The sequence below is a fragment of the Phyllostomus hastatus genome, unplaced genomic scaffold, assembly GCF_019186645.2.
Source record: "Phyllostomus hastatus isolate PE091 unplaced genomic scaffold, TTU_PhHast_1.1 phas_contig_283, whole genome shotgun sequence".
Classification (NCBI taxonomy): Eukaryota; Metazoa; Chordata; class Mammalia; order Chiroptera; family Phyllostomidae; genus Phyllostomus; species Phyllostomus hastatus.
The window spans coordinates 6,756,737-6,770,955 of NW_025333833.1; the positions used below are offsets into that span (position 1 = coordinate 6,756,737).

General features: G+C 40.5%; 1 protein-coding gene across 2 annotated transcripts in view; it reads right to left on the reverse strand.

Moving 5' to 3' along the window:
* The window catches only part of COP1 (COP1 E3 ubiquitin ligase), a 100,821-nt gene that overhangs the window by 37,252 nt on the left and 49,350 nt on the right, over positions 1-14,219 (reverse strand). For both annotated transcript variants that reach the window (XM_045838722.1, XM_045838721.1), the window contains exons 9-11: positions 9,084-9,141; positions 4,673-4,787; positions 1,493-1,628 (exon numbers count right to left, since the gene is read on the reverse strand). In XM_045838722.1, the coding sequence (XP_045694678.1) occupies positions 1,493-1,628; positions 4,673-4,787; positions 9,084-9,141 (309 nt within the window). The remainder of the gene's footprint in view (positions 1-1,492; positions 1,629-4,672; positions 4,788-9,083; positions 9,142-14,219) is intronic.

A 14,219-nucleotide genomic window follows, 5' to 3' on the forward strand; every position in this document is an offset into this window, starting at 1 on the left:
ACAGTTGTCATCTCTGACGCGTCTCATCCCTCATCCCCTGCAAAATTCTTCGTTAAATGTCCTGTTTTGAAAAGAATTAAACAGCTTTAAAATAAACTTATTACCAATGATGTGTTTGTGAGAAATCAGGAAAAGCAAAAAAACCACTGGTCTGTGAAAGTTTCTAAGTCCCTTCGACTGTCTGAACGCCATTTTCCTTTGGTGCCACCCACTAGTCTTCACCTGCCCTAAGCAGCTCCGAATACTGAAATCTTTCTTTGAGAAACGTCATTAAAAATGCTGCCCGATCACACTCATACGAGAAGCCCGGGGCAGTCAGAGTCAGACCCACAGAAAGCAGAAGGGCGGCTGCCAGCGCCAGTGGGCGGGGCAACGAGGAGCTGCCATTCAGACAGTCCCAACTTCCACTTTCACGGGTCAGCCACTGGGGACTGACCACGTGGGGGGCTTGCTGGGGGGTGCTGACAGCAGTGACAGCAGCACGACATTAGGGTTTATTTTAATACCACTCAATGGTAACTTGTTGAGATAGTAAATTTTACATTATGTGCATTTTACCACAATAAAAAAATTTTGGAGGAAAAAACAGATACCACATCAATACCTGTGGCATACAGCTAATGCAGCACTTGGAAGAAAATGTGTAACGTAACTTATCAACAAGAGAGATGAAAGAATTCAACTCGGTTTGAATCCTAAGAAACTAAAAATATAAGGGCAAATTAAACCTAAAGAAAGCAGGAAAGAAAAAAAGGAAATGAAGTTAAGAATAGAAATCAGTGGAACAGAGAACAGAGAAATACGGAGTACCAACAAACGGAGAGCCGATTCCTCAAGAAGACAATAAAACCGATAAACTTCTAAGGGGGTGGGGGGACACATTTCTGATACCAGGGAGGAGAAAGGGGACAACATTACAGAATTTAAAGACATTAAAAGGATAATCGAGGAATATTATAAACACTTACATGCAAATAAATACCCTAAGTGAAATGAACAAATTCCTTGAAAGACAGATGAAGAATAATGCTCAATCAAGAAGAAATGAACACCCGGTTGGCCCTCCATATATTAAAAACTGAATCTGTGTTTAAAAACCCTCCCTCAGAGAACGCTCACGGCTGAGAGTGCTTCGTTAGAGAATTTGACAAGATACAAGGAAAAAATCATACCAATTACTTACCTATGTGTCCAGAAAACTGAAGGGGAATAAGCACTTATTAGGAGAGCAAACCTGGTCACCAAGGCAAAGACATCGCAAGACCACGGCCGTGACCGCACCAGGTGGCTGCTACTCACCGCCCCATTCCAGAGGCGAAGAGGCTGAGGGCTGGAGAGGCTCAAAACTGGCCTCAGGCCTCAGAACTGAAAACTGGCGGGCAACCTGGCTTCAGACCACGGGCGCTTAGCCGTGCGTAACTGCTGCTCGAATTCCACCGAGCCCCAGATACACCTGCGAAAGGAAGCAGTCAGGAGGCTGCCCGGGACTCACCTGGAGACGATGCTGGAGCCGTTATACAGATCACTGGCGTACGACAGGGTGGCCAACGGGCGCACCGAGTTATACCGAGTGAACTTGGACAAGCATTCCTGGAAGTCGTCCAGCTGGCTTGCCGTCCGGCTGTCATCTGCGTGAAGAAAACAAAGTGGAATCAGTGACGGCACCCTCGAAGAGCAATGTCCGAAGATTAAGAGCAATCTTCTAAATAAAAACAATTTTTAAACAGTATTTGTAAAAGACTTACATGCTCAAATTAATCAGCTAATCTTTCAACTTTAATAAAAATTTCTTAGTGATTCTTGGAGAGACACTGGCTCAACACCAACGTCAATGTACCATCGATTCTCTTCTTAAAAATAATTTCTTGTAAAAACAAAAAAAGGACCCCTCATCAAGAAAGGCTCACTCATTTGCAGTGACACACGAGCCCAATACTGGGGACGGTGGGGGGAGCGGGGCAGGCGCCCACCAGGGTGTGCGCTCGCCGAAGGAACCTGTTTATCTCAGGGACGCGGCCCCACGCCCGGGTCCATTTGCTCTCGGAACACAACTCATGCTAACGGGACTCAGACAGAAGTAACTGGTTACGTCTGCAAAGGCGAGGTGTTTATTCACATACTGCTGTCGAGTCTTTCAAACCCACTTACAGGGAGAGAGGAGAAAGCTGCCGTGTCTAAATTATTCACTCCCAGACACACGCAGCTCCCAGCTCCGAGCCTGCTCGGTCACACTCACAGGTCTGGGAGAAGGCGGAGAACGGCGGCTCCACCCGCCAGGAGATGCGCACGCACGTGGACTAAAGTCCCCTTCAGCAAACTATTCATAACTCAGTGTGCGGAATTTAAATCACTACATCAACTGATGAAGGACCTGAGAATAAAGCTAATGTAGTCTCCAATCCCGAAAAGGCCTATAGTGAGAGCATGAATTAAAATAAAAAATCACTGTTTTACAAACTGCTCAAAGTTTGGACTTTATTTTTCCTTCCCAAAATGTGAAAAGTAAAAACCACACAATTACTCGAGCTGGCTTCCTAGACTCAAACCTGAAGGAAGCCTGTTACAGTACTGTGTTTTCACACTTTCTTCCTTACTCTAAGCTCACACAGTCACATACCCACACACACCTTGTCCAAGGTGACCTTCATGATCTCCCTTCCTGAATGGCCCCTGAAGGTAACAGTAGGCACAATGAAATCAATATATATATGAGAACCATTAAGTGAAGAGTTCCTATACTAGATAATACACAGAAAAGTATTTCTTTTATCTGGAGATGTTAGATTACTTTGAAGATAACTGTTGACATAAAGAACTTTATTATACAGGGTAGGCAAAGTAGGTTTACAGTTGTTCGTGTGGAAAATAACACAATAATTAATAAATAACACAAAATAAACTCTGTGTTTCGCATACTCACACCTGTAACCCTGTTTCTGCCCCACCCTAGAATGGAATGCGATTACTTGAGGAAACTGAGCTTCAGTCTCTGATGTTTTACCCTTTAAAGATTTAAGCACTAACTTCGCAAATTCATTAACAACCTCCATTTAAAAAACCGAGTTTGCAGTGTTTCTATTCTAAAAACAGCAGAAGGAACAAATCAGCACTCAATACTGTAGTACTGAGATAAAGCTCCTTGTGCATGGCTGCACAAAAATTATTCTCAGGAAACTCAACAAATTATGAATAAAACATGGGTTAATGCAAAAACAATCAAATGTACTACAAAGTGGCTTGGGCATAACAGTTAACTGGTTCTCAAAAAAATCAATTATCACAAAGTGGCCTGGATGTAATAGTTATTGGTTCTTTTATATATAATCCTATTATTGTGAGCCCTGTAATGTAATAAATACTTACTGAAAAGGCAGTTACTTTAGATACTCATTTAAAATCATTTTTAACGCTAATAATCTATTCTTTTAAATTGTGACATCAACCCCTAAGTACATGAAATTCACAAACATTCAAGAATGCCTATCTGTTGAAGACCATGATCTTTTCTTAGAATCTTCTGGCCACCATACATACAAGCCGCTCATTACACTGACACCTACTTTCAACGTAAGTTATAAAGAAAGGACTAAAAATAGTTATTTTAGTATCTGAAAGTATAGGAATTAGATTCACTTATCTGGTTATAAAAAGGTAGGACTGTATTTGCTCGCTCGGCTTATGGTCAACGTCCCTTCATATCTGTTGGCACAACACCTCTCCTATCCTAACTACAAGTTAGTTTCTAAAAGTGTATCTAGTTGTCTTTTTTCTCCTCTGATATTTTATAATTTACCTCTTCTTTCAATTACAATTGAGAGCCAAGGCATTCATTTCTTAATCTGCATCTTTCATGTTCACAGCTGAAAACAAAAATCAGGGAAGGGAGGTGTGGGGTGGATTCTCATTTGAAAACACACAAAAGAACCACCAGACTTCCAGGCATCCTAGAAGGAAGTCCATACTCAGCAACATGGAGTGCAGTCGACTGCACATGTGATGAGCGATGCCTGAGATTCCTAGGAACTAAGGACAGCACGTATTAAGTACAATACAGCCATGTCCACAAATATAAAAATCTAATCTTCCTCCTGGTCTTATCGTTCTACCTTCCTGTAAAACTACATCCCCAAATAAACTGTATTTTTTTGTGATTACCTTTACTATCCCATAGCATGTCTTTAAAAAATTTTTCTTTTTTAAGATTTTTTTTATTTTTAGAGAGAGGGAGAGAAACGCCGATGGGCGACCTCTCGCACACGCCCCGGCCAGGGGCTGGGCCCGCAACGCTGCGCGCCTGTGCCCTGACCAGTTCTCACACCTTTTCATCCTTAGCACAGAAGGCAGTACTTAGAATTTAACATAGGTTGGATAACAGGAGGCAACTGAATGGAACTTATTTTTGCTACTTGGAACATATTCAGGGCAGACATTTTTAAAACTTTATATGGTTCACTGTACAAAGATGAAGAATTCCAAACACAGAAGGAGAACAAAAGCAGCACGGGAAGGCAATGTTCTTTGAGATCTCTAAGAACCTCACAGTGCTCTGGGAGACTATGTCGAAAATACACACTTTTGCTTATAAACAGCACTTTCCATGAATCAGCACAGAAAGCTAGAGATGGACCTGAAATATAAATGCGAGATATTTTAAGAACTCCCGAATGTGTACCTGAGATACGAGACATCCTTGTAGAAAAGTAACATTGCTCTAAGTCTTCAAAATGAGCAGTGAGTCGTTTCCGTCTCGAAGCTAATGTGCTGTTATACCACGGCTGTTTCTTTGTCTAAGGTGATTAACAAGAAAAGACACTTATCACTGAGAAAAACACGTAACTCTTTTTCTGCACATAGTAACAAAAAGTTCATCATATTAAAATTACAAATGGTAAAACCCATAGTTCTTACAAGTTTTCCAATTTTTGAGTTAAAGTAAAAATAGCCTCTTAAGGCCAGTTTTATAAAACTAAGATGGGAAGCTTCTTTCAATTCTCCAAATTAAATAAAGATAAAATCCATTGTAACTGCCATTCTAAAATTTACAATTTTAAGAATTTTAACATGCAGAAATTGTTAGAAAACAATTATCAAAATAAAGCTATTTTCATTATCTCTATAACTGTACCCTTGTATCCTTCGAACAACAGAACAGTGCTTGACTATAGAATATGTATTTAAGTTAAAATTAAATAGTAGGTTAAGGGGCAGTAATATGCATGCACTAAATAGTTTGACATATACAATATAAGTTTGAGATGCAAAGGTCCACTTATATGCAGATTTTTCAATAAATACTATAAATGTATTTTTTCTTCCTTATGATTTTAAGAACATTTTATTTTCTCTACTTACTTTATTGTAAGAATATATATAGTATATAATAGCATGTATCATATTTTGCTATGTGTAATGCAGTTTTTTGTCCAAATTTTTGAGGGAAAAATAAGGATGCACATTATACATGGGTAGTATTAATTCTGTATCTATGTAAGTGTTTTTAACTCTTTTATTTAGGCTTATTGTTAAAGTGTAACTCTAGAAAGCAATAACAATATCCATATGCAAAATACCCTGGAATAAGATATTAGTTTTATTAAAAAATGGAATTAAAAAATTAAAATGAGGTATTTTCCTGAAAGTGTGGGCCAAAAACACAGGTGCGCATTACACATGGGAGCGCATTACACACAGCAAAATACAGTAATACACATGACATACAAAATGTGTGGTCCCCAGTGTTGTTCAAGGGCCAAAGGGATATATTACCTACACCAGGCTAATTCAAAAGACAAAACAATTCTTCTACAGATGGTCACTAACTATTATGCCTGAGGCACATAAACAGATGCAGAGATAAAATACAGAATAAGACCCTGAGAGATGGTACAAGCTCACTGATAACTATGCCACAATTGCAAATGTATTAAGAAAGAAATATTAAGGCATTATTATGAACACAACACTAAAGTGAACTCCTGCTAAAACTAGATGACAGATAACAGCCACATTTTAAAGCAGTGCTTGAATCCCAACTCAGAAAGACGATTTCCAAGATACGACAGATGAACAACCAACCGGGAAGATGAACTCGGAGAGGGGACAGCAAACAAGACTCCGGGGGCAGGCGGCAGAAAGAGGAGGACACCTACTTGGGGTCAAACACCTACACAAGGACAAGAACCGGAACTGAGATTTGGAGGCCTCTGAAAAGAGAATTTGTGAACTGGTTATAGAAGGAATTACCTAGAATGAAAGATAAAAGTCAAGAATATAGAAAATCTGAAAGAGAGGATAAGAGATGAAAAAAATAGTAAGATTTAAATACTCAAGAGGCTCAGAAAAAGAGTAACAGACCGAAGAAGAAATATTTAAAGAAGTGATGCTGAAAATTTTTCAGAACTGAATACACACACAGAAATTCTACTGAAGATCGTAACCCAGAAGCAACACACAAGGAACAAATTGTTAGTATCCTGAATACATTTTTTAAAGACTCCTACAAGTAAATAAGAAAAAAAGACATGATGAAAGGCATTTCACAAAAGATAAAACATGAACGGCCATAAGAAAAGATGTGACCTTACAGTGACAGGAAAATGCAAAATAAAACTTCAGCAAAGTTCTACTTACCACCCACTAAAGTGGCAACTGTTTGGAAATTCAACAGTACTAATTACTAATGAGAATGTGGAGAAACTGGAACTCATATACACCTGCAGTGGGAATTTTAAATTAATAAAAAGACTTTGAAAACCAAGTGATATTATTTCAAAATGCAAAAATATTGATGCGTATACCAAATAACCCTCACTTCCTCTCATAGGTACAAAATCTAAAGAAACTCTTGCACCTGTGCATCAGGAGACATGTGCAAGGATGCTCTTAATAGCAAAAACAAAAACCAAGGAAATATATCGAATGTATGTAAACTGGACAACTGATAAATTGTGGTACAGTAACAAAATGGAATACTACACATAGTGAAGAGGAATCAACTACAGCCACAGACACCAGAATGAATCTTTAAAAACACAAGTCTCAAAAAATGATATACTATGGTATCGTTTTTATAAAATCTAAACACAGCCAAACCAAATAACTAAACAAAGCAATTATATACTTTTTGTGCATATAATAAAAAGTTCATCACATTAGAATTACACATACAAAAACTGTATGATAGAAAACATTTTCTTTTCATGATGATAAAAGTACATTACCACACAAATTGAATACATAAATAGACATGTATTTTAAAATGCCTCATTTTTTTTCCTTTTACTATAAAGGATAATATTGGGTTAATCTGTAAAATTTGAGTAAGGTATAGGCATTATATAATAGCACTATAAAAATGTTAACTTCTTGAACTTTAAAATTATATTGTGATTATGTAAGACAGAACAGAACAGAACAGAACTCCAGAAAAAGAACTAAGTGAAATGGAGATAATCAATGTACCAGATGCAGAGTTCAAAACACTGGCTATCAGGATGCTCCAGGAACTCACTGGGTACTGCAGCAGCACAAAGAAGACCCAGGAAGAAACGAAGGTCACAGTAAGTGAAACAAAGGAAAATGCACAGAGACCTAACAGAGGGGAGGATGAAGCTGAGAATCAAGTCAGCGGTTTGGAGCACAAGGAAAGGGAACACATTCAACCAGAACAGCAGGAAGAAAAAATTCAAAAGAACAAGGACAGGCTTAGGAACCTCTGGGACAACTTTAAACTTACCAACGTCTGAATCATAGGGGTGCCAGGAGGAGAAGAGAGAGAGCAAGAGATTGAAAACTTACTTGAAACAATCATGAAAGAAAACTTCCTCAATTTGGCGAAGGAAATAGACATGCAAGTCCAGAAAGCACAGAGTCTCCCAAACAAGCCGGACCCAGGGAGGACCACACCAAGACCCATCATAATTAAAATGCCAAAGGTTAAAGATAGAGAATCTTAAAAGCAGCAAAAGAAAAGCAGATAGTTACCTACAAAGGAGTTCCTATAAGACTGTCAGCTGATTTCTCAGAAAACAAACAAACAAACAAAAAACCCAACCCCCCACACACAAAAACAACTTTGCAGGCTAGAAAGGACTGGCAAGAAGTATTCAAAGTGACAGAAAGCAAGGACCAACAATTTCAGATGACTCTCTGCAGCAAAGCTATCATTTAGCATTGAGCAGCAGATGAGGTGCCTCCCAGACGAGATAAAACTACAGGAGTTAGTTCATCATCACCAGGCCATTATTATATGAAATGCTAAAGGGAAGTATATAAGAAAAAGAAGATCAAAATGAACATTAAAATGGCAAAAAAGTAAACTTGAATTTTAAAATTATACTGTGATTATATAAGACAATATCCTTGATTTGAAGGAAATGCACACTGAAGCACTTAGAGGCAAAGAACATTCTGTCTGTACCTTCGTCAAACAAACCAGACAAAAACCGATACATGTAAAAGAGAGAAAGAGTGAGAAGGATGAAGCAAATGTGATGAAACGTTAGCATTTGGACAACCTGAATAAAGAATATAAAGGAATTCTTTTTATCACTCCTCTAACTTTGCTCAAAATCTGAAATTATTTCAATACAGAAACTTCTTTCAAAAAGGTCCAGCCTCAGAGTTAGATTTGACAAATGTCAGCATCCCCCGAATCAGAGATGAACAGAGCAGAGTCAAAATAATCTTACAATTAATTAGAAGGTGAAGCTAGAGTTTATTTCACTCAAACCTGTAGTTTACTCTCTGCAGAGAAACATAAGGATGAGTGATCCATCGACAGATTACAATGATCTCACCCCTGAAACAGTACCCTGACTGTACATAATTCCCTCCGACAGTATTTCCCTCCTCTCCACACCTGAGAGGACTTTCATCAGGATGTTCAAAAAAATCTTCAGCGCATCATTAATGAGCATATGAATAGCTGGTTGTGCGTCAGAGCCACTCAAGCCTAATCAGTGCCGCCGCATCCAGAACGCAGCCTGCCTGCCTGCATGGCACAGTAAACCGACCTCTGGTTTACGGCTCAGATGGTTACATTCAGGGTACCACTAACACGTGCTGTTAACTGTGTCATTTACCTGAGAACTGCCACTGAAACCTGGAGGCTGGCTGTATTCTGTGGAATCAATAATACTACTGTAAAATGAAGAGAAAAAACATGTGATTTCAGGTGTTTACATTATTCTAGCAACAGAAAAAGTAAAACTAATATATATAAATCCAATACTTCAATTTCTAAGCAAAGATAATATTTACTGCTAATAATTAGACATCAAATGAATGCATAACCCTTAAACAAAATAAATCAGCAAGTATTTCAACAATTTCCTCCTACACCCCACCGTGTGAAGCAGGTACACCATGAGAGAATGTCCACAGAGAACAGACCCTGGGACAGGGGTGGATGCAGGTGTGTGTGACTCGGCGGGCTGGCCGGCGGGCGGGCGGTTCGCCCCGCGGCAGGGAGAGCGGTGGGGAGAGCACGCGCATGCCGTCAGAGGGGACCACGGTCAGCAGAGGCTGCCGCGCACTGAGGCGCCGCCGCGTGCCCTCGGACAAGCACCTCCAAACCATTCCGGGTCCCACCTGCCGAGTGAGGCGAGTGGGGGCGAGCTTGTCTCTGGAACATCTCGAGTCCCTTCCAGATCCAACATGGGATGCCAATCATCTCACATGAGAGAAAACTATCAAAAGAATAAAGGGTAAAATACCAATCATCTTTCCTTCAGAATCTAACACCTAGATACCAGGTGTCGGCTCTGGTCAAACATAGCTTGCTTTCTCTGTTGGTTCTTCACATGGGGTTACATGGTCTGTGCACTCTCCTGCTCAACCCTGGACAAACCTCCAGAAGTCCGGACTCTTCTTCTTCTTCCTGTTAGTTCTGCCCTACCATTTCTTCCTTGCCACTTCATTACTCTTATCAATGTCCCATCTTCATAAACAAAACACTTATTTAAGTCTATGAAGAATATTAACACCTGAAAATGGCATCATAAATGTATCACCCATGATAAACCAACGGCTATTTACATTTTCCACTGTAAAAATGTTTATTCTTGGCTGCCCTAATAGATTTGAGCAATTGAGGGCACCAGTAAAATGGCTCTCCCTACACGAATCCATATGACAATTACTTTACTTCGGCACTCAAGCATCCTCAAGGGCTGTAACGTGAGAGGCACTCGTAAGAGCTCAGCGTGGGTCTGAATTTCATCCCGTAGTGGCTAAACGACTCTGGGCAAGTTACTAATGTTAATTGGCCTCTAGTTTCTCCATCTGTTAAATGAGGAAAGCACTTCAGAGAGGCGTGAGACTTACATAAGTGTATTAAGTTCTCAGTAAAATGCCAAAGATGGTAAAAACTCAAGAAATTTTACCCTCTACTAGTAAAACTGGTCAGTAGCATTCAGCCTCACATTTCCGAAACCGCGACAAAGCCGAGGAAACCGTCCTTGCGGCGGTCTCTTCGACAGGCAGCACACGTGACGGAGCTCCAGGCCTTGTGCTCGTCACTGTCCCTGCGGCGCGGCTCGATTCTACGGGAAAGAGCCTTCCCCGCACTCACAGTGGGCATGAGAGGGTTAGCACCATCTTCTGGTGGGTTCTTCGGAGGGAAGGTAAGCAACCCCCAGCTCGCCTGCACAGAGCCGAGCTCTGGCATGACGAGATCACGTGCTCGTTCCAGTGCACCGCATCCAGAGACGGACAGGGTTAAAGATGGGGAGGGGCCGTGCATCAACAAATCTCTCTGTTGCTTTCACTAGTGAAACCCAATCCCCTAGCATTTGTACACACATCAGTAAAAATTACGTAGCTGCATATTTAGAGGTTGACAGAATGGAGCAATTTCTAGATATGATTTTTATGGCATTATAATTCAGATTTCTTTGACACAAGTCTGAACAATGATGCTGATATATTAGCGTATTAGTGTACAGAGAGATAACAACATCTCAAATACATGTTGAAGAATACCCATCAGATACACACAACAGTATGGTGATTACCGGGGGAATGAGGAGGGTCGGGGAGACCTAAGACAGTAAGCGGGGATAAATGGTGATGGAAGGAGACTTGATTTGGGGGGTGAACACACGATATACAGGTAATGTACTATAGAACTGTATGCCTGAAGCCTATATAATTTTATTAACCAATGTCACCCCCAAAACTCAATAAAAATACTCATCAATTTGTGGAAGATATTCAAATCACAAGTTCTAAATAGTGTTTTAGAATATCTGCAGAGTTTAAAATTTATTTTAGATCAGGCTTTAATTTTATTCACTAATAAAAACTTGCACTTGAGCATACAGACTGTGACGGAAGAAATCTGAGAGATAAAGCCCTCTGATTCTGCTTGTTAAATGGATGGGTGTGTGTGAGTGTGTGTGAGTGTGAGTGTGTGTGTGTGTGTGTGTGTGAGAGAAGTCACGTGATCGGAAGAGTGCATCAGAAAGCAGTGGCTGGGCTGGGCCCTCCCGACTCTGCCGCTGCGCCAACTCCCTGACTTGAAGTCAGCCACAGTCACCAGACGGCAGCAGCAACAGAACAGGAACAGCTCCCACTAACCGAGCATTTACTGTGCTCCAGGCGCTGGCCTACATAATTCACACCTCATATCTCTAATGTAGATGCTATTTTCCTTCCAATGTCTCAAGGGAGGAAACTCAGGCTGTGAGAGATAATTTATTTTGCCCAAGGTAACAAAGTTGGTGAACAGCAGAGTTAGGATTCAAACCCACACAGTTAGGGTCAGGGTCTACACTGAACCACCACGCTAGACATAATTTAAGAAAAACCATGAAAAACAGCACCCTATAAATATAAAATAGAATCATCAATTGGTTCCAGTCCATGTCAGTAAAGTTACAAAAACTCAGTAAAGACATCGAAAAGCCAACGTCAGGGCAGTAACTAAAACTGAGTTAAGGGCAGTACACTTTCATGGAGATGGAGAAAGTAAGACGACGAAGAAGCTCCCCCCGTCTGGGTGCGGACAAGCAGAAGCTTAGCTGAGAACTGCACACCGTTAACCAGAGTCATAAAGGAAATCACAGTTATGCAACCAGATGTCACACAATTCTCATGGAATTATTTGCTTTCAAAGCAAAGGTACATACTTCATAAGTAAGACTTAAGTCAATTTTTTGTGTAAGCTCTATCTACACTGAGTAGGAGGCTGAGAGAAGGCAGTCGTTCACGCTAGGTAAAAATAGCAGGTGACTGACTTTAGGTTGGGCTTGTGTTTGAAAAAGGACGACTCCTTTAAGTCATTAACAGACACAACGTTGGTTAATGATGGAGAATTTCTGAACTGTTAGCAAAAGAGGTCATTTAAGACAACATACAGAAAATAAATATAAGGTTTAATTAAGGGAATTAAATGGATCAAAAAATGCTGTGTACACATGAAATTAGACTGCTACCATGATTTGTTTTTTTTCATTAGTATAAATGAGAGAAAAATAAACTTCACATTTAATAAACCATATGGAGCTAGAGCCAAAACCTGTTCCTTACCAATATTCTGCATAAAATCATTAAACCAGTTTCCCAAAACATACTAAGCAACATGTATAACTGGAGAATAATCTGACTTATAAATTTTAGTAATGATTAATTAAAATTGAGTGTGGCTTTAATTTTTCAAACCAGTAGTTGGTCACTATTTTATCCCCATACATCCGAGGCAATAACCCTTACTGTTACAAGCAGATCAGGGCTAAACCACTTTTTTCTCAGAATAATGTTTGTTGTCACAGTTACTTAACATAGAGCTGCTTCTCTGCTACAATGATATACGCATTGTGTCCTTTAAGAACTGGAGCACTGAATTTCAAACTAAAGGTAAATCCCATTTACTAAATAATCAGAAGTTCTGTGGCCCCCCAATTTTGCAAGTAGCTCAAGAGAGAGATGCTGGAAATCAGCCTTCCTGCTGGTCTTCTCCTTCCCAGTCCCACATCCCCTTTACCATGCGGCACAGCTGTGCGACTGCATCACCCACAATCAGTGTGGCCGGTCTGTGGCCACTGAGGAAGGGCCACAGGGCAGCAGCTAACGTTTACTGAGTGCGTACTGTGTGCCGGGCAGTATTCTCGCTTCCTCACACGTACCATCGTGTTTTACCCATCAGGACCGGTATCATCACCCTCACCTTACGGAGGAGAAAACAGAGTGTGCTGAAGTTAACAGACTCGCCTACGTTCTACCTGCTGAAAGCTCTGTGGAGCTGAAACCTGAACTCAGGCAGTGTAACTCCAGAATCCGTGTGTAGGACTGCCGAAGTGACACACAATTTCTCGTCACGAAGAATCACGGCCCTGCCGTTTTCAACTGAAAGTTTCTACTCGTCTGCTTTTCGATGTTTTATTGTCAACTCTGATGACTTCCGAACCCTTTCACCTCCTGAGGCTGGACAGTAAGTGTGCGTGCACGAAGGCGCGGGCACGCACTAACAGTATGACGCTGGGCAAATCACACATCTCTGTGCCTCGATTCCTCACCATAAAACGAGAAGGATGAAAAATCCGACCACGTCGCATGTGTTCTGGGGGCTCTGTGAGCTGACACATGTAAATTACAAAACGACACCTAAGATGCAGACGCTGTTTTAATCTGACAGTTAGAGCTCTTGCAAATACATACAGCTCTCCTCTTGACGTGACTTTAACTTTCTGGCTCTCCCAAGCCTAGGAATTTGACCTGAGCCGTGTTTAAGACATTAAAGACAGACATGTGACTTTACAGAGCAGAGAGTAAAATAATTAGGTATCTTTACCCCATCCTCCCCAAATATGAAATAAGTTTAAAGACAGTTAAAAAACTTTAGTGTTGAATATCTGAGCTTTTATGAAAGAGAAAATCAGCATATCTGATTTAAGGATTTAAAAATATGTCAGTAACACATATTCTTTACCAAACCAGTGTTTACATATTTTTTAAGTATAAGCCTGCAAACCTGCATTTTAAAAAATTTGCTTTTGTTTTACCCTCACCTGAGGACATGCTTAGAGAGGGGAAGGCAGGAGAAGAGAGAGGGAGAGAAACATCTATCAGATGCCTTGTAGCCCAACCCAGAATCGAACCCACGAACTTTCAGTCTATGGGATGACACTCCAAGCAACTGAGCCACACCAGCCAGGGCCCAAGGCTGCATCTGAACCTCTAGAAACCACCTCAGACCTCATGATCAGGTTGGGAGTAGG